The sequence below is a fragment of the Megalobrama amblycephala genome, linkage group LG7 (assembly GCF_018812025.1).
Source record: "Megalobrama amblycephala isolate DHTTF-2021 linkage group LG7, ASM1881202v1, whole genome shotgun sequence".
Lineage (NCBI taxonomy): Eukaryota > Metazoa > Chordata > Actinopteri > Cypriniformes > Xenocyprididae > Megalobrama > Megalobrama amblycephala.
In genome coordinates, this window is record NC_063050.1 from 11,838,542 (window position 1) to 11,859,971 (window position 21,430).

A 21,430-nucleotide genomic window follows, 5' to 3' on the forward strand; every position below is an offset into this window, starting at 1 on the left:
ACTCCAAAGTTTATTGATTATCCTGATACGTGTGCATATGCTACACTGTTGAATAGAGAATGTGCACCTGTGACAATCTGCCCCATCGGCAGGTAAGTTGTCACACTAGATTAACTAAAAATAAGAACACAACTGCTTAATTATCAAAAGACACATTATTGTCTCCTCTATGTTGTGCAAAATAATAATTTTTAACACTCATATCTAACAAAATTGTATTGCATAAAATTTAAAGTGCAAATTTTTTACTTTTTAAGCCAAAAAATACGAAAATTGTGCTAACCTCAGATTAGAGTGATCTTGACCACATGTGAAAAGGAAGTTGACTATAGAAGAAGTCACACAAAGTGGCTATTTGATTTTTGAGATAGAGCCTCTAGTTTTGAAGTTATGAAGAGTGTGACAACTTCCCCCGCTCTCCCCCATCATAAAAAACAGTCAAATGACTGGCAGCAGCGGCTGCCAAACAAATATCCTAATTTAGATAAAGTGCAAAAAACTTTAACATGAATTTTCTTTTAAATGTTAAAATAACACTTATTTTACAGGTATTTCCTGATTTGAATGAAATGACTGCACTGTAAAAAAAAAATCCCAGTAAAATTTACAGTAAAAAAGCAGCAGCTGTGGTTACCAGAATTTTACTGTAAAAAATACAGTAGCAACGTAAAAAAAAAAAATCTGTTAAATTTACGGTAAAATAACATAATATATGTTTTGTACCTTTATAGTACACTGACAATCACCAAACACAGTGGTGATGAAAGTCACATGATGAATCAAAATTCATCACAAGCTAAGGAGGACAACACTAACATATAGAAGGTGCACACAGTGTCATTCACACACACACTAAACACCATCATGGTAACACACATGACATTTTAAAAATGCAATAAACATTAATTTAACAACATTAGGTGTAACATAAAACCCTAATGTACATAACCGATTAGGAAAAAATGAGAAAAACTAAGAAACTGAGTTATTTCAACGAAAATATATATCAAATGTGAAGTGTAACGCAGGGAATTGTGGGAATGTCAATTTACGGTTTTTCACTGTAAATTTTTACAATGAATTGTTATTTTTCACTTCCAAAAACTGTGAATTTAACGGTATTTTACCGTAAAATTACATTAAATGTACCGTTAGAGCTATTACAGTTATTCACCGTATATAGTACGGGAACTTTTTCACCGCAGCATTTTTACAGTCTTTTACTGTTAAAATCACAGTCATTTTTTACAGTGTGGCAACAACAGAACATTAAATACTAACAGATCTCTCAAGATCTTAGCATCTTCACTTATTACAGTCCAGACTTTATTTCTTTCATAAAAAGCTTCTTATTCTCTCTGACTCTAAACCACTTACACACACACACGCACGAGCACACTTCACAAACAAAGCGTCAGCAAAATTGAAAGCAGCCTTCTGTAAGTGAGTTTCATATTTAAAATAAGTCTGCTGCATTCCAAACTACATAAATGATGCCTTTGTAGAGCATTTGTGAGGAAAATACAGACGGACGAGTCCATGCACAGCAATATCAAACAAAGCAAGTGTCTCTAACAGGTCATCCTGTGCAGTAGGTGAAGCCCGTGAATGTCGCTGTAATTCGCTTCAACCTTTCCAAACTTTCTGAAAGATTATTTTACACAAGGTTCGAGTGGTGCGTGAGGAATTGGCAGCAAGCTCCTTGAAGAGGTAGTCTCAGTAGGCCTACGCTTTCAAACAAACTCTGGAGTGGTTTGCTTTAGATGTGAAAGCTATACGACCCAACGGACCAACGAACCAAACAATATTCATAACGGGAAATTTGCTATTTAAAGAGCAGTATTGTCTGATTCTGTGAGTGAACACATTATTTACCATAGTTGAAAACCAACAAGCGCCTCTGTGTTGTGTAATTCCACTTCTCCGTGTGAGAATGCTGACGCGACGAAGCCTTGATTCCCGCTCTGCTTCATTTTAACATTCATATACGGTCTCTCGACACACTGACAACAGTTTGCCTACGAAACAGTGCTGGGAGATGTAACGTCTTTATCATGCTATTTGCATTTGACTGATGTTCTCGTAATGTTGAGAGAAAACGTTCTCCTTTTAATGTTATTATTATTTGCTGAATGTTTTCATAGTGTTATCATAATACGTTCTGAGTACAATGTTTATAAAAAACGTCCGTACATTGTAATCTGTACTTAATGAATGTTCTCATTATATAGAGAAAACGTTGTGAGAACAACGTTCATGGAATGTCCATACAATGTTATTTTTACTTAAAGAACATTCTCATAACATTGAGAGAAAACGTTCTTAGAACAACATTGCTGTAGCGCCTTTTTGATGTTATTAATATTTGCTAAATGTTTTTGAAATGTTAGTTAGAAGTTCATCTAACATTTTATTATTTTTTTTAAATAGAACTGAAGAGAACATGAAGCCACATTGTGACCTTCTCTGAATGTTCTGGGAAAGTTACTAGGTGACAGTTTACCCCTCTAGAAATTTTACATTCCCAGAACATTCTCAAAACATCCACTGGTGTTAAGGACGTTGTCTAGTAACCAGGGCTTGACATTAACACCCGCCAACCCGCCAAATGCGGGTAGATTTCAGCTGTGGCGGGTAAGACAGCCACTCCCACTAGTCACTTTGGCGGGTTGAATATAATTTCAGTTTACAGCCAAATGATTGTCGAAGATCATCGTAGCACAAAATTACAAACACAGTTCGTTATTTAGGCTACGTGCAGTTAGTGAATGAGGGATAGGCGGAATTGCGCTGAATGACACACAACAAAAGCGCTCTCTCTCTCTGTCGCGCGCGCGATCAGTTCTTCTCGCGCCTGAATAGTAAAATACACGTGCACACAGATGTCTATATGTCCATCGTGTGGAGTATCTCGCGTGAATACAGTCGGTTATGGCTTAAGTGGACGTAAACAGGTGGGTAATAACTGGATATGCGTCAGTTACGTCCATGCATTCAGCAGCCCAATTAAACAGGCCTACCTGTCTGTCATTAATGTTAATCAAACAACAAAAGATGTTAAATAAATGTAGGCTATATGTTAAATAAACCTACTGTATCTGAAAAAGATTATTTTTAATGTGCTATTGTTTTTGTAATTTGCTTCTTTGTTCTTTTATATAGCCTAACACAAATAACTTATACAATTTCTCATATTAGCCCATGCTCATATTGTCCACCTCTTGTCCACCTGTACATACCAGCTGATATACAATGTAGTCTTGATTTGGGTGGTCAATCTGCATTTAAAAGTTTGAACGGGTTTTAAATCTTCTAAATCAAGTAAAATGACTCAAAATAAAGTAATTTAAGCATAACAAAGTCAACTTTAATCATATAAAATGTAATTTACCAACATCAAAATTGTGGCCAGTGAAAATGCTGAGTGGCTAGTAACTTTGGAAAACCACTAGCCACAGTGGCTGGTGAGCAAAAAAGTTAATGTCAAGCCCTGCTAGTAACGTTCCCAGAACGTTCAGAGACGGTCACGATGTGGAGTTCTTTTAAGGGTTGGGGGACGTTATTTGGTGGACCTTCAGGGAACATTCAGGACATTCTGGGAATGTTTAGGGGACTATTTCTATAGGACGTTCTGTTAACTTCACAAATGTCCTTTTTGTAACATTCTCACACGACCATAAAATAGCCAAAATAGAACGTCCCCCTTAACTCATATCAGGCGCGTTATTAAATGAACCACAGAGGACCGTGTGGCAACGTTATTATTAATGGTTAGGTTTTTTTTTTCATTTCAGTATACAGAGAAGAGTTTTGAGCAGTGTTTTTTTTTTTTTTTTAATCTCACACAGACATCATGAATCAGCATATGATTCTCAACGATGGACTTTAGTAGCTTGTTTTGTGATGTTCAGAGTTAACCTGTTTAAAGTCAAAACGTTAAGGGTCAGGAGGCCAACTAAAGCAAGCGCTTACCTCCATAACTGTGACATTTATAAATTTTGATCAAACACCTCATTAAGAAGATTTGTATGTAAGAAACAAAGTCAGAGTGGATGCGCAAATATTTTTTAGCGAGAAACTAACAAAACTACAGCAAGTCTCCATGCGTGTTTGTGTGTGTGTCTGTATGTGTGTGTGTGATGTGTATTGGGGTTTTGGCCAGTGTCTGTGACCACCTGGCCATTAACCCACATGGGGTGACTCTTTTGAAGTCCCCGGCGGTGGTGAGAGGAGCTTCAATGGGGCAACAGAGATGCCAAGGGTACAATCTGAGCCGTGGTCTGTGAGTTATACAGAGGAGGTCAAATGTTAAAAGCATTCTTTAATTTACAGTTGTGTTACTGCTCCTGATCCTGGTGCAGATGTTACAGAAAAAATAAATAAATAAATAAAATAAAATCAGGATAAAACAACATAGAAGACAATATATTACCATAACACAGTACAAAGATTAGATTAAAACGCATGGGAGAAAAGATACGTTTTCAGCCTCTTCTTAAAAATGATAATAGAAGGTGCAAAGCGAATATCCAGTGGCAACCGATTCCATAAGCTGATTCCATTTACTGGGAATGTCAAAGTCTGAAAAGATTACTGACTGTTTGAGCTATCAGTTAAAAAGCTTCCAGTCACATGGTGAAAAAGTTGCATGAATGCAGCTCGTCGTAACAAAAATAGCTAAAAAAAAAATAAAAAATCAGCCTGCATTTACTCTTTCATCCTTCCAGGTGAAGAGATCTCTCAGACAGTTGAGCAGTCCATCAGTGGAGACTTTATGGGTCGTCTTATTGTCCAGCCCAGGGGATGTGGAGAGCAGAACATGATCTACATGACTCTACCTCTTACTGCTACTCATTATCTGGACAGCACCAATCAGTGGGAGGCTATTGGCATGGAGCGCCGTAATGATGCCATTAACCATATCAGCACAGGTCAGCAGGATACAACAGAAAAAAATCATTTAACTATGATTTGACATCAAAGAAAAAAACAATACAAATAATAAATATTATTTCTTTATCTCTCTCTTTTTTTTTTATTAAGGTTATCAACGGCAGCAGGGTTACCGTAAACAAGATGGATCCTACGCAGCCTTTACAGACAGGCCAAGCAGCACATGGTATTTTCATTTCAATCAGTTATATTTCTGTCATGACAACTCTTGGAGAGATTTAGCATGGTAATTGAGATTGGCATGGTAATGGATATTGCAATGGTAATGTATTTGGTCTTGGAGGACTAGATCTGTTACGCTGCTGCTGCAGAGCAAGTACAGAGCTTTTCTGATTAAAATTGTTTTGTCATTGTATTTCTAGAAGAGAGCCAACACAAACTTAACATTTTATTCATATAAAGCTCAGTCATTAGATCAGTGAATTAAACCACTACATGACAATTATATTCTTATCATAAAGCAGCTGATCCACATTTTCTCTAGTCATTATTCCCATAACAAAAAGCTACAACAGCCACAGAAAAACTAACACTAACAAAGTCAAGAGTAAAACTGTCTAACTAAAGCAAAGACTGACCTCGATCATGGTGACATCAAACAAAACTATTATTTTCAACAGATCATCTAAACCTCTGATAATTCTCAATAACAACTTTTGTAGATCATTGTATTGTATTAACCGTGACAGTGACAGTTACTGTTACTGTCACAGTCCCGCTGGCCGGACGCCTCCCAACCAGCACACCCATGTTTAGCACATGGTTTATCCCAGATGAAATGAACACTACTCAGTGTGAACACTACAGGCTTATAAACGTAACACTGAATCAGTGTTGGAGTTAATGAGATAATTAGGTGATAACGAGCAGAATCACTGAAGGACAGAGGAACAACAAGAACTACGACTTCAGCCACAGCCTTCGATGAAATCAACTGAAGATAAAAGACATTAAATCTCTGAAGATCTGATCAAACAACTCCACAAACAGCATTACCAGCTTCACTTATTACTAACCAGATTGACTTTATTTCTGACAAACATCTACAAAAGTTGTTATTGAGAATTACCAGAGGTTTAGATGTTGATCATTTGTTAAAAATAATAGTTTTGTTTGATGTCACCGTGATCGAGGTCAGTCTTTGCTTTAGAGAAAATGTGATCAGCTGCTGTCAGCTGCTTTATGATAAAAATATAATCGTCATGTAGTGGCTTAATTCACTGATCTAATGACTGAGCTTTATATGAATACGATGTTAAGTTGGTGTTGGCTCGCTTCTAAAAACAATGATAAAGCGGCTTTAATCAGAAAAGCTGAATGAGTTTTAAAACAGATTGCACACTAAGCACTTTAAACTATGGTGAGATTTACTCACACACAGACATCAAGAATCAGCGTATGAATCGCAACAATGGTGACATGCTTCACGCCACAATGCATTCTGGGTGCATCATGCAAAAAAAAAAAAAAAAAATGCATTGCGGCATTAATCATGTCACCGTTGTTGAGATTCATAGGCTGATTCTTGATGTATGTTTGTAAATAAATCTTTCCATAGTTTAAAGTGCTTAGTGTGCAATCTGTTTTAAAACTCATTCAGATTTTCTGATTAGAACCACTTTGTCATTGTATTTGTGGAAGAGAGCTGTGTTAGATTCTTACACAAATCACAAGAAAAGTTAGAAAGATATTGCTCATATTAAATGTATAGCTCAAATGCATAGGATCAGTAAATTAAACCATTAAACAATGATTATATTCTTATCACGAAGCAGCCACAGCATCAGATTGTGTTTTCACAAATGTCAATGTGTTGTCAAATGATGTGCTATCTAGCCATGCAAGAACTATTTGTTTTTATTTTCATGCCCAGTTTCTCCTGTCTTATTTAATACTTTTCTGGTTATTAGTAATAAATTGCCATTTGTTTGTTAGATAAGTTTTAATTGAATTGTTTCTGTTTGTTAAAGGCTGACTGCTTATGTAGCTAAAGTCTTCGCCATGGCCAGTAACTTAATTTCTATAGATGAAAAAGTGCTCTGTAGCGCCCTCAAGTGGCTGGTTCTCCACAAACAACTGCCAGACGGCTCCTTTAAAGAGGATAAAGTTGTAATTCATGGAGAGATGGTGGTAAGTTAAATGTGGCTGTGACTTTAAACTTGTCTGGGGAGGAGAAATTGCAGTGACCTACACATAATGTGTAAGATGCAATTAATATGTTTTCATCTGCAACATGTTTATCATTTTTAGATAAAAGAATAGGTTACACTTTCTTTTACAGTGCCATAGTTATATTGTAATTACTCAAATAAGTTCTGAGTACTGTTGATTAACTAAATGTATTTACTATAGAGTTACAGTTAGGGTCAGGGTTTGGTTTACGGTTAGTTACTTGTAATTATGCATAATTTACTGTTATTACTTTAGTAAGTACATGTAGTAACGTGAAACTACGTCACTGTAAAATAAAGTGTCACCAAATTATGCACTGTAGCAAACTACATAAGTAATGCCTGAACTGTCACTATCTTACAATATTTTAAAGTCCTGCATGGATGGTTTAGTTGTTGTAACACATAAACACACACTGTTGACAGTGATTTACTGTAAAGATGACAATAAATTGACTGTCATTTAAATTTATAATATTCATACAATGCTAATAATGTGAGCATATTATTATTGTAAAGTTATTTTATTAAAGTTCACCAAAAACATCTTAAAGGGTTAGTTCACCCAAAAATGAAAATTATGTCATTAATGACTCACCCTCATGTCGTTCCAAACCCGTAAGACCTCCGTTCATCTTCGGAACACAGCTTAAGATATTTTAGATTTAGTCCGACAGCTTTCTGTCCCTCCATTGAAAATGTATGTACGGTAGACTGTCCATGTCCAGAAAGGTAATAAAAACATCATCAAAGTAGTCCAAATAGTCCAAAACTAACAAAAACTACGACTTTATTCAGCATTGTATTCTCTTCCGGAATCCTTTCCATTGAATTGATTCCATTGAATCCTTTCATCTGTCGGCGCTGGTAATGCACTTTTACGTCGCCGTGGTTGTTTTTGGCAATTGGGACATCCGCGACATTTTGAAGCATCGAAAATACATTTTGGTTCAAAAATAACAAAAACTACGACTTTATTCAGCATTGTATTCTCTTCCGGGTCTGTTGTCAATCCGCATTCACGACTCCGCATCTTCTTCTTTCCTGTTTTACGGCGGTTGGCATCCAGCTTATTGGTGCATTACCGCCCCCTTCTGCTCCGGAGTGTGGTTCACGACTCCGCAGTGACGCTGCTGATGTAAGACGCTGCTGACGTGTTATCTAGTGCGCCAGAGCTTCGTTTACAGTCTGAGGGAGACGTTATTTTTTTGTTATTTTTGGACCAAAATGTATTTTCGATGCTCCAACAACTTCTAACTAACCCACTGATGTCACATGGACTACTTTGATGATGTTTTTATTACCTTTCTGGACATGGACAGTATACCGTACATACATTTTCAATGGAGGGACAGAAAGCTCTCGGACTAAATCTAAAATATCTTAAACTGTGTTCCGAAGATGAACGGAGGTCTTACGGGTTTGGAACGACATGAGGGTGAGTCATTAATGACAGAATTTTCATTTTTGGGTGAACTAACCCTTTAAATAAAGAGATTATCACTGAAACAGTAACTACACAGTCACTATCTGTTAAATAAAGCAACAAACAGCATATCATCAACAGTTTTTGATCTTCTCCTGAACTTAAGCACAGGCTCTACTCTTCAGCACAATGATGACCCACAAAACTCAATTTTACAGTAAACTACTGGCAACAGTGTAAAGGCCCCAATTTACTTCAAACAAAGTTCTTTTTCGTTCTTCGTTTAGGAGTAAAATGAAGTTCGAAGTGCGTGAGCTGCGATATACTGTAAACGAACATCTGACACCACCCACACTGCTGAGAGTGACAGTTCGATGAATATGTAAATGCTGTACACTTTCTTCTCAGTAACAAAATAAACACAACAAAAATGAGAAAACAGCAAGCATTTTTATAGAAAGCATAAGAAAAGAGTCTGATCATAACATGGGTATGTAAGCACGAGTTCTGCAAATTAGCACTCCAGTCACGTCATGTTTATTTATATAGCACTTTATTCAATAGATTGCTTAAAATCTAGCAGCTTTACAGTATCATGAAAAACAGTGTCAGTGCCTCATTTCATCAGAAGCACATCTTAATTTTGTACTATAAGCGGCTATCCAGCTTGTTCATGTTTTCACCCACGGAGATCTTAATTCAACAATCTCAAATCTCCTATTACGTTATCATCACGGACCAATTGTGGCATGAAGGTGTTTTGCAGCTGAAGCAAATTTTTCTCGAAAGTTCGCTTTGTCAAGCTGTTTCGAACTTCCAAAAAGAACACAAAACGAACTTCGTTTTAGCCTGATTTTGTTCGAAATGACGTTACATCAGTTCGTTCTTTGATTTTGTTTGAAGTATATCGGGGCCTTAAGGCATTACTTAGTTTGTTACTATAAAACTACATTTTCTGGTTGTGTCTTTTTATCTTACACCGTTAACCCTTTCAACCCCATAGAAACATCCTCTAGTGTCCACACTACAGAGTAAAAGTAACATTGATGCTGTTGCAGTGAGATAATTAAGGGAATGTGCAAGTGATGATCGAGCATTAATGATGAACACCTGCTGTTAACAAGCAGACTCACTAAAGAGAAGAGGAACAAGAAGAACAGAAAAAAAGAGATGAGCCGAAACACAAGAACTACAACTGTCTAAAAGCCATTACACATTATTACTCATATTACTAACCAGTTTAACTTTATTTCTACAGAAGATCTTATTTCGAATTACCAGAAGTTTAGATGTTGGTTTAATTGAAAATGTTTGGTGTGATGTCACCATTAAGGAGATCAGTGTCTGCTTTAGTTGAGATCTTGACCCTTGATTTTTTAATATCAGTTTTTTTTTCTTCTCTGGCTGCTTTAACTGTTTTTGCAAACCACATTTGTTATGGCAGAAAGAAATCTGGAGGAAAAAAATGGTCATTGAGTGTTGATAGTAATGATTATAGTTTCTTGATTCACTGTGTTTAAACCCTTGTTGTACATTATTGCCACTGTGAAACTACAGCAGAAGTTCCAACAACAATCCTTTACAATGAAGAACTTTTTTAAAACACCATGCAAACAAACAAACAAAAAACAGCTGCAGCATCATGTAGACAAACACAGATATAAAACAAAATCAGCACATCAATCTCAACAATGGTGGCAATAAAAAATTCAGCTGAATAATTTATTAATAATTTCTATGCTGGCACCTAGTATGCATTGCAATATTTAAACTTTTAAATGTCACCATTGTTGAGATTCATATGCTGATTGTTGATGTCTGTGTGTGTCTAAGTCATGCAGTGCCTTATGCACTCCATGACTCCAATGTTTTTCTAAACAACTAATTACTGAAACATTGTTGGATCTCATGCTTTTGAAATCACAGGCATAGTTTAATCAATAAATATAAAATATCCATGAAATCAAAGATTTGACACAGAAAAAGATCAGTGAATTAGACAAGTCCAAAATGGTTACAGCATCATCACAAATCAACTTACTTCCTGTTGGCGTTTTCATTTACCATAACAAATGTGCTTTATAAACACTCAGTTACAGCAGCCAGAGAAAAGGTTAATTTTAAAGAGTCAAGGGCCCAACTAAAGCAAACACTAGTCACAACAATGGTGACTACAAACTTTATTATTTTCAATAAAACATCAACATACACATCTGTTAATTCTCAACAAGAAGTTCTGTACATGTATGAAAGAAATAATGTCAAACTGGTTTGTGAACTGGTTTGACACTCAGTGTGGCTGGAGTCAGTTGTAGTTCTTGTGTTTCTGCTCGTCTCTTTTTTCTGGTCTTGTTTCTCTGTCCTTCAGTGATTCTGCTTATCAGATGTTCATCAGTGTCTGAATTCACTCACTTCTTTTCATTCACTCTGTCAAGTGGACTATATTAGTGAACTAATGTAGGGAATAGTGAATGAGGGTATAGGGCGTGATTTGGAACACAGCCTCTGAGTGTCGACTTTGAGCGCCAAGTCACATTATATTCCTGAGGCTATTTTCTCAAAAATTACAAATATTACCCAGAATGCGTTTTTTTTTATATACAGTATATTACTGTTTTAATGGAAAATGGTTTGTTACTGTCAGAATTTGGTCGTATTTTTACAGCAAGGTTTAACAGTGTACTTGTTTACTACACAGGGTGACGTACGAGGCAAAGATGCCGATGCCTCTCTGACGGCCTTTGTTGTGATTGCCATGCAGGAGGGCAGAGAGATCTGTGCTGGATCAGTTGGTGTAAGTACATCTCTTCCACTGTTTTGTTTATCAAAAAGATTTGAAGGTTGATTTTGTTTTTTTGTCTCTTGGGTTTAACCTCTCACACACACTTTTTTTAGAGTCTGCATGAAAGTATCAAGAAGGCTGTTGACTTCTTAGAAGGTCGACTTCCAAAACTGACCAATCCTTACGCTGTTGCGATGACATCCTACGCCCTGGCCAATGCTGAAAAACTCAATAAAGACATCTTGATGAGACATTCCACCCAAGGAGAAGGTCAGTGACAAATCATCAAAACGTGTTGTGCTTTATATAAGATAGTATAAAGCACAATTCTAAGCCAAACCCAAGTGTAAATAATGGAAGAATTATCAAAGTTTTGTGGTGTAATGATAGCTGCCTGTTGGTGTCAATAACCTTAATGAAGTAAATAGAGGAGACAAGCAACATAGTCCTGTTTCTATTCCTATTTTGTGTTTGAATCAGCCGGTAGGTTTTGGACTGTCGCTGGACAGCCTTATCACTCACTAGAGGCGACGGCCTATGCTGTTCTGGCGCTTGTGAAGGCCAAAGACTTCGATAAAGCAGGAGAGGCAGTGCACTGGCTGGGCAGACAACAGTCTCATTATGGCGGTTCTGGCACCACACAGGTACACTAACATCTATTATTATTTGACTGTAGCAGTAGGTTGAGTTGTAATGGGGGTTAAACCAGGGGCAAGCCCCGAATGTTTTAAATCTAGCCCCGAATGTTTGGCCTGGAACCACCAGTTTAGGGGAAATAATGGTTGTTTAATCTTAGTTCGGAGCTGTCGCTGACTGGTGATTCTTGAAATCTGTCTCTCCCTCCCCGCACACACACACAGACACGCACTAGACATGTCAGACATGTCAGTGATTCCAGTCTATACTAGATTACATCCAGAAGTTGCGCGCAACAGCAATCAATCTCACAGCAAAAGTGTGTATGTCGAACGTCACATGACCAAACCGGGAAAATGGTCTCATTGCATCTGCTTGTCAGAGAAAGTGTTAACAGCAGTATGAACTGACGGCAAATCTACACTCTAAGAAGAAATGTGTAGAAAAATTACACATATTATGTTCAGCACTCTAGTTTACACATTTTGTGTCAATGTTGCATAAAAATGTGTTGGAAGAATTCAATTGTTTTACACATATTATGTGTAGTTTTAAAATGAACACAACCTGTGTATTTGTTCACAGCATCAACACAATCTGTGCAGCCAAGAACACCTGTAATGTGTTAATATTACACATTTACACAACTTTGTGTTCATTTCAGAGGTGAAAATCAGACCTCCAAAACCAAGACCAGAGGTGGTGTTGAGACCAGATCTTCCAAGACCAAAACAAGTCCATTCATTCAAGATAATGCATTAATCGTGTGACTATTGAACATTAACGATGAGCACCTGATGTTAACAAGCAAAATCACCAAAGGAGAAAATCACAATTTAAGTCACCATCATGGAGATCGGGTTTGCTTTAGTTGAGCTCTTGACCCTTGACTTTTTAATGTTAAATTTAGTTTGGCTGCTGTAACGAAGTTGTAACAGCCAGACACGCGAAAAGATAATCAGGTGGTGTTGGTTATGTTTTCACATAATCATTATTTGACCTGAATCATTGAACTCATTTAGAGCCCAATCTCTGAGTTAGATTTTCTTGCAGCAGCACTGTGATTCTACAGCAGAAGATCACCTGCTTCAACATAACCCAAAGGATTTCTTAAAAAATGTTCAGATCCAAAAAAAAAAAATCTTTCTTTTAGGCACACACAGATATCAAATATCAGCCTGTGAATCTCAACAACGGTGACAAGCAACTTAATTCTGATAAACAGATCAACTCTGAACATTAGAAAAACAAGCTACTAAAAAGTCACATAACGTCACATTACTAAGACAATTCAGATCATGAATTTATTCATGCAGCAATGCATGATGGGAGCCATGGATGAATTTTGATTGGTGGCACCCAGAATGCACTGCATCATGCTTTAGTATTAATCACTTAATTATCTCATCAACTTTAATACTGCTCCAGTGGGTGGAATAAAAAATATGACAGAACTTTTACTTCCTGACCCCTGGACTTTACACCTCTTAGAGCTCAACTAAAGCAAATGCAGATCTCCATGATGGTGGCTTAAAATTGTGATTTTCTCCTTTGGTGATTCTGCTTGTTAACAGCAGATCACCTTCCTGACACATTTACTGTGTTAAAATCATCACACAATGAATGTGTCAATATTAACACAATGAGTGTTGTCCCTAAACTCACACACTGATGATGAAGAATTTAACACATTTTGAATCGTTTTTTTAACAAATGTTTTTTGACACATTCTGAATGTCTGTGTTTGACACAGTGAATGTGTCAAAATTAAGAGAATTGTTGTCCCAAAACACAAGCACTGATGTGTAAGACTTTTTTTTTTGACTGGACTTGACAAAGAGATCATTGCAAATTTGATCTTCATGTTCAGAAGAAGCACAAGTGTTTTATTTTGTTGTGTTCCTCTTTCCTTCAATGATTCTTCTTGTTAACAGCAGGTGTTCATCACTACTGCTCGATTAATGACTTATCTCATTAACTTCCCTCTTGAATGGTCTTGGTCTCGGTCTTGGAGGGTCTGGTCTTGACTACACCTCTGGTTAACCTTCCTGACACATTCACTGTGTTAAAATCATTGACTCAATGAATGTGTCAGTAGATTACAGTAAATAGCTGTACAATCAACAGTAAATTACTGGCAACAGTGTTGCCAGTATTTTACTCTAAAAAAGCCTGGCAAGGTCTAACAGTGTATCTGATAAGTGATGTCACTTCTGTTTCGAATAAGAAACATTAAACAGCAATTGTGCCAAAATGGGAACAAAGCAGCGCTACTATTATGAACCGTGCAATGCAGAACATTTATCAGACTGGCACAAATTCACTTGTCTTTGAATGCTTTTCTGTGCTTTCTAGGCGACCATCATGGTGTTCCAGGCCGTGGCAGAGTATCGCACACAGGTGAAGGACCAACAAAACTTCAATCTGGACGTGGAGCTGGTAGTGACAGGAAGAAGCAGACCTGTCAGATGGACCATTGTCAGAAATAATGCGCATCTTACACGATCAGACAAGGTGAGTAGAATCTCTCTCTCCCGTTTTCAAATGGCGTGCTGCTCATGTCAATTACATGTTTTTGTTGTATCATAGCAGCAGAGGTGTAAAGTCCTGCCATATTTTGTATTCCACCCACTGAAGCGGCGTTAAAGTTAATGAGATAATGAAGTGATTAATTGAGTGATGATTGAGCATTATTGAAGACACCTGATGATAACAAGCAGAATCACCAAAGGAGAAAATCACAATTTTTAAGCCACAATCGTGGAGATGAGTGTTTGCTTTAGTTGAGCTCTTGACCCTTGACTTTTTAAAATAAAAGTTTGTTTGGGCTGTTGTAACTGAGTTATAACATCCAGACAAACAAATGGAAAAGATAATCAGGTGGTGTTGGTTATGTTTTCACATAATCATTTTTTGACCTGAATCACTGAACTCATTTAGAGCCCAATCTCTGAGTTAGATTTACATGATTGATTACAGCAGCACTGTGATTCTACAGCAGAAGATCAGCATGTTGCAGTGCATTCTGGGAGCCACCAATCAAAATTTGTCCGTGGCTCCCATCATGCACTGCTGCATGAATAAATTATGAGCTGAATTGTCTTAGTAATTTCCTTTATTGTCACTTTTTTATTTTATTTTTTTTTTCTGTTTTTATGTGACTTTTTAGTAGCTTGTTTTCTAATGTTCAGAGTTGATCTGTTTATCAGAATATGTTGCTTGTCACCGTCTTTGAGATTCACAGGCTGATTCTTGATGTCTGTGTATGCCTAAAAGAAAGTTTTCAATTATATTGAAGAAGTTGATCTTCTGCTGTAGAATCACAGTGCTGTTGTAATCAACCAATGAACTCTAACTCAGGATAAATAATGATTATGTGAAAACACAATCAACACCTGATTGTGTTTTTCTCCTTTGGTGATTCTGCTTGTTATCAACAGGTGTCTTCAATAATGGTCAATCATCACTCAATTAATCATTTAATTATCTCATTAACTTTAACATTGCTTCAGTGGGTGGAATAAAAAATATGGCAGGACTTTTACTTTCTTGACCCCTGGACTTTACACCTCTGATAGTAAGTGAGGAATTTTGGGAGTTTTGTTATTCGTCATCCACAATTTTTAATTGTCAGTGTCAATAGAGTTTGGTTACATCATGAATTTAATTGTTCTGCTGATTCAAATACATCTGCGTTCACTCAACAGGTGGAGAACAAGGACTTCAATGTGACGGCTAGAGGAACTGGAACAGCCACTCTCTCTGTGAGTGTTCATGGGCGTTTTTTTTTTTTTTTTTTTTAATCAAAAATTAGATTAAAACGTTTGAACATCTAATCTGGGATTTACTGCTCTTTTCAGGTTTTGACGCTGTACTATGCCAGACCTGTTGAGAAGAAGTCTGACTGTACATTCTTTGATCTGACTGTTAAAATTGAAAAAGACCCTGAAAGTAAGACTGACAAGAGTTCATGCCCTTTCCATACATTCAGAGCTAAAATAAAACCTCTGTGTATTGCTTTTAATTGTAATTATTACTATTTTATTTTTATATTCCCTTTAGCAAGGGAAAACAGTACCTGACCTGAAATAAAATCACTGAATACTTTTTTTCCCCCTTTAGCAAAAGAAGGAGCCATTGAAAGTTACAATTTCACAATGGATTTCATGTATGTGAACAAATGTCCTAATACATTTATTTTAATGTCAGATATGTTTATTTGTAATTAATTAGCATGTGCTCATTTAGGCTGTTTTCACACTTGGTTTAATTGGTCGAGTTTTTTTCCCCCATGACCGCGGTAAATTTGCGTCATGAAACTGAGTACTAGGGAGAGCTGGTGAACTCCTGTGACTATAATGACTGCAGGGGAGACTGTGTTGTGGATGCAACAGCTTTAAAGTTTATTCAGAGACGAGCAGCTCTACGTTATACTACAAGATAATAATTCAGTGGTCAAACAGACTCGGCATTCAACAAAAGCTGTAGTGTGAAAGCTGCATGAGTAAAACTGAAGACCTATGAAACCGATCAGTAAAATTTGCTCTTGATCTGTCCATCTTCACAGCTACAAAAATGATAAAACCGATGCCACCATGACTATTCTGGACATTGGCATTCCGACAGGATTTGATGTTGAAGTAAAGGAACTTAAAGAGGTATTATGATAAACTGATGCAGAGATGTCTCACATATGTAGAAGATGAATGTAACACACATCTGCAGACAGGACATAAAACATTTTGATTATATCATGTATTAATTTTTATTTGTGATTTCTTGCCCTCAGTTGTCCACAGGGAAGGAGAGATACATTCAGAAATTTGAGATGGACAATGAGCTGTCAGAGCGAGGATCCCTCATCCTCTACTTGGATAAGGTATTTCTGCAAACTGTGTTGCCTGATGATGTCAAAAACGGATTTGTTTACTTTTGATTTGTTTTGCTTTATACCATGGTATTGTTTCTGATTGGCTGATAGATGTTCCACAGTGCTCATTAATATAAAATACTACATATTTAGAAAGACAGTGCACTCATATTACTATGAATGGGAGAAAGAACCACACACAATATGGTGGAATAAGTCCCGCCTCCTAAATAAAAGAGCCAATTGGTAAAGTCATCGTGTCATTGTAGCTGCTGTTAAAAGCTCCGGTTGCTATAGAAACAGTCAGTCTACTAAAGGCTGGAATACACTACACGATTTTTAAAATCTGAACAGATTTTTAAAACATTAGGCATCATACACTTGCCGACTTTGTAAATGGTTACAGAGAAAAGCTGGGCATCATACACTACCAGACTTTAAAATCGTTCAGAACACAAACAGAAACACTGGTTGCTAGGAGACGCATGACAGACAGGCGAAACAAATGCAGCAAGTTCATGCATGTCGTGCGTGAGCTCTCGGCTCCATCTAGCGGCTGTAAGCGGTATATAATAGTGTCTCAACATGATTACTCTTCAAGCGCCGTGATTCGTGATCACCCGATCTTGTACAGTAGTCTCATTTTTTTTCTCTTTTTTTTTTATCGTGACTTGGCACCATTGATTTGCATTGCTTGGGCAGCGTATGACTGTACTGTGTAACGTTATACTGTATTTATTAGCAACACATATAGTTCACTGATATGTGTTCTAAAATCGGCTCAACATATCAAACAGGTTTGTTATCCTCCGACTGGATGGAATCGAAATCTGAAGCTAAAAAATCGGAGTCTATGACCATCATATACTACGCGATTTTCCATGGAATCTGTCGGCTCAAATCTGCTGACTGGCTCTGACTTTTGTCAACTAGCGTCAACTTGTTCAGACTGTAAATCAGGGGGAAAATCGAGGCAAAAATCGTGTAGTGTATTCCAGCCTTAAGATGCACGCTAAGTACTGCACATGTGCATGGGCTGCTCCAAACTGAAAATTAGCTTTTTTAATTATGGAAGAAAAATAATTCCAAATGTATTTGAAACAAAAAAAGCATGTTGAACTACACTAATTGAAAAATAAATCCATTCCACCTTGCATTTTTAGGGTCTGAAAATTTAACATGGTTGTATGTTTAAGCTGTGAATATTTCAATCATTATCCATTTTAGTTTAGTTCGCATACAATGGTGTATTTTTGAATATCAATTGTCCCCAACTAAGCAAGCCAGATGCGACAGTGGCAAGGATCCCAAACTCCAACAGGTGACAAAATGGAGAGAGAAAAAAGAAAAAAAAACTTGGGAGAAACCAACAACGAACAGTGCATTATTATGATTCAGGCAGCATTACGGGAACATAAGTCAAATTGGGATCGGAACAGTCAAAATATTTAATCCAGTTTAATTTGGTTGAAGATCAGATTCATCATGCCAGTATGGAAACGGTTAACTGTGCCACTGGCTGTTGTGTCGGTGAGGCCTTCACAGAGGATGGTTCAGTTGACATGATCTCTGCTAACACATCAGGGATGTGTTGTGCTCGTGTATAGGCGCAGGTCCTCCATCTGATCTGGATACGGCCCGGATCCAGCTGACCATGGTAACCCTCGGGATAAACAGACAGACTAATGTTAGCATAGATGCCAATCTTCTTATGATGGAGCAAATACATCAGGAAGTGTTCCTAGTTCCAGCTGATCTAATTTATGCAGCCTAACAAACAGTTGTAGTTTCTGCTCGTAGTTGTAGTTTCTGCTCATATTTTTTTCTTTTCTTGTTCCTCTTTTCAGTGATTCTGCTTGTTAACAGCAGGTGTTCATCATTAATGCTCAATCCTCACTTAAATATTAACTTAATTATCTCACTGCAACACAGCGTCAATGTTACTTTTACTCTGTAGTGTGGACACTAGATGATGTTCCTGTGATGTTGAAAGGGTTAAAGGTGTAAGATAAAAAGACACACCCACAAAATGTATTTTAACAGTTACAAACTGTAAGTTAAAAAAACAGTTATATACTGGCAACACTTCTCTGCAAATGAAATGAGGTAACAAGTTTTAATTTAGTGCATGGTATCTTTACAGTAACACTGTAGATTACAGTAAATAACTGTATAATCAATAGTAAATAGTAAATTACTGGTGACAGGTCTAACAGTGTATTCCAGGTTAAAGAGATGTGTTTTTAGTCTAGATTTAAACTGACAGAGTTTGTCTGCTTCCCAAACAATGCTAGGAAGGTTGTTCCAGAGTTTAGGTGCCAAATAGGAGAAGGGTCTACTGGGTCAACCTGTGGTTGATTTTAATGTTCTATCAACTAGCCAGAATCCTGAGATCGCAATAAATTTAAAGGACTATAATGTGTTAAGAGCTCACTCAGGTACTGGGGAGCTAAACCATTTAGTGCTTTTAGTAATTAGCAAGATTTTAAAATCTATATGGTGTTTAATAGGGTGCCAATGCAGTGTTGACAGAACTGGGCTAATATGGTCATACTTCCTGGCCACTTGCATCATAGCATACATTTATAAATGTATTTGACTGATAAACACCCTTATGAAAATTAACCATGGTTTTATTATAGTAAAAGTGTAGTAACCATGTTTTTTTTTTTTTTTTCTCCCAGATTGATAACCATTTGTTTTACCACAGTTTTACTACAAATACCATGGTTAAAACATAGTTAGCCAAACCATGGTTAATACCATGGTTTAACTACAATAACGATGTTTTGTTTTTATTTGTAGTAAAACCATGGTTAATTTTCATAAGAGCAGTTTTAAAATAGATGAATGCATGGTAACTGCCTTAAAGAAATTTAAAGATAAACATTCAGTCGTTCTTAAGCAGTAACACATTGACAGTGTGACTACTTTGAATATTAATTAAGAATTTTGGAATAAATATTTGGTCTTTTTTTATCACTGCCCAGCCAGCAGAGCCATGTGGGGTCCAAATGGGTTTGACCTGGCCTATCTAACTGGGACCCAGCCAGTTTTGTACCCAGTTTCCATGTAGGCCCCACATGGATTTGCCCAGATGAAATGAACACTGCTTAGTGTGCACACTACAGGCTGTTTAATGTAACACTTAATCAGTGTTGGAGGTAATGAGATAATTAAGTGATTGAATAATGATTTTGTATTAGTGAAGAACACCTGCTGTTAATAAGCAGAATCACTGAAGGAAAGAGAAACACAAGAACTACTTCCAGCCACAGCCTTGGATGAAATCAACTGAAGATAAAATACATTACATCTCTCAAGATCTGATTAAACAACTCCACAAACAACATTAGCTTCACTTATTACTAACCAGACTGACTTTATTTCTGTCAGACATCTACAGAAGTTCGTATTAAGAATTAAGAAGAGGCTTAGATGTTGATTACTTATTTGAAAGTAATAGTTTGATTTGATGTTACCATTGTGGCGATCAGTGTGTGCTTTAGTCAGGCTCTTGACTTTTTAACATTAGTTTTTCTCTTGACAGCTGTGTCTGTTTGTTATGGTGAGAACAGCAAGAGAAAATATAATCAGATGCTGTAAGCTGATTGATGATAAGAATATAATCATCATATATTGGCTTAACTCATTGATATTATGTGGGAGGTTTATACGGGTAGTATGTTATTAATTCTGTTTTATTGTTATGATTCTACAGCAAGAGAATAATAGAAATTAATCAGAACATCAAACGATTTATAACACACCATTTACATATTTTGGGCTCCTGTGAGTTTTACTCGCACACAGACATCAAGAATCAGCGTATGATTCTCAACAATGGTGACATGCTTCAATGGTGCAATGCATTCTGAGTGCATCATACGAAACTTATCCATGGCTCCCAGAATGGCTGCTCTTGCTGTTTGTTAAGGCAAGAAAAGCAAGAGAAAATGTGTTTAGCTTCTGTAGACGTGTGACAGAAATAAAGTCAATCTGGTTAGTAATAAGTGAAGCTGGTAAAGCTGTTTGTGGAGTTGTTTGATCAGATCTTCAGAGATTTAATGTCTTTTATCTTCAGTTGATTTCATCGAAGGCTGTGGCTGAAGTCGTAGTTCTTGTTGTTTCTCTGTCCTTCAGTGATTCTGCTCGTTATCACCTAATTATCTCTACACCCATCTGGGACCCACCATGCTGTGTTGGCTGGGTAAAGGGTTAGTTCACCCAAAACTGAAATTTCTGTCATTAAGTACTCACCCTCATTTTGTCCCAAACCTGTAAGACCTTTGTTTGTCTTCAGAGCACAAATTAAGATATTTTTTATGAAATCTGAGGGTTTCTGAACAACACATACACTCTCAGAAAAAAAGTACAAAATTGTACCTTTAAGGGTACAATGGTACAAAGGTACAAATTTGTACCCTTGTGTTTTGTACCTTTGGTGACAATTTTGGACCTTTATTTAACAGTACAAAAATATAGTCAACAATCGTTGACTATAATGATATATATATATTTTACACACACACACACACACACACACACACACACGCGCTGAATTAAAATCAGAATTTATTAAATCCTTTTCA

At 36.8% G+C, this 21,430-nt stretch overlaps 2 protein-coding genes across 3 annotated transcripts in view; one reads left to right on the forward strand and one right to left on the reverse strand.

Moving 5' to 3' along the window:
- Nucleotides 1–21,430, reverse strand: part of LOC125271359 (complement C3-like) — a 731,185-nt gene that overhangs the window by 215,957 nt on the left and 493,798 nt on the right. The gene's annotated exons all lie outside the window — the stretch shown is intronic.
- Nucleotides 1–21,430, forward strand: part of LOC125271349 (complement C3-like) — a 118,898-nt gene that overhangs the window by 66,557 nt on the left and 30,911 nt on the right. For both annotated transcript variants that reach the window (XM_048195412.1, XM_048195411.1), the window contains exons 24-35: nucleotides 4,728–4,931; nucleotides 5,044–5,119; nucleotides 6,924–7,083; nucleotides 11,249–11,344; nucleotides 11,446–11,602; nucleotides 11,813–11,976; nucleotides 14,324–14,482; nucleotides 15,676–15,732; nucleotides 15,829–15,919; nucleotides 16,091–16,136; nucleotides 16,536–16,626; nucleotides 16,758–16,847. In XM_048195412.1, the coding sequence (XP_048051369.1) occupies nucleotides 4,728–4,931; nucleotides 5,044–5,119; nucleotides 6,924–7,083; nucleotides 11,249–11,344; nucleotides 11,446–11,602; nucleotides 11,813–11,976; nucleotides 14,324–14,482; nucleotides 15,676–15,732; nucleotides 15,829–15,919; nucleotides 16,091–16,136; nucleotides 16,536–16,626; nucleotides 16,758–16,847 (1,391 nt within the window). The remainder of the gene's footprint in view (nucleotides 1–4,727; nucleotides 4,932–5,043; nucleotides 5,120–6,923; nucleotides 7,084–11,248; nucleotides 11,345–11,445; nucleotides 11,603–11,812; nucleotides 11,977–14,323; nucleotides 14,483–15,675; nucleotides 15,733–15,828; nucleotides 15,920–16,090; nucleotides 16,137–16,535; nucleotides 16,627–16,757; nucleotides 16,848–21,430) is intronic.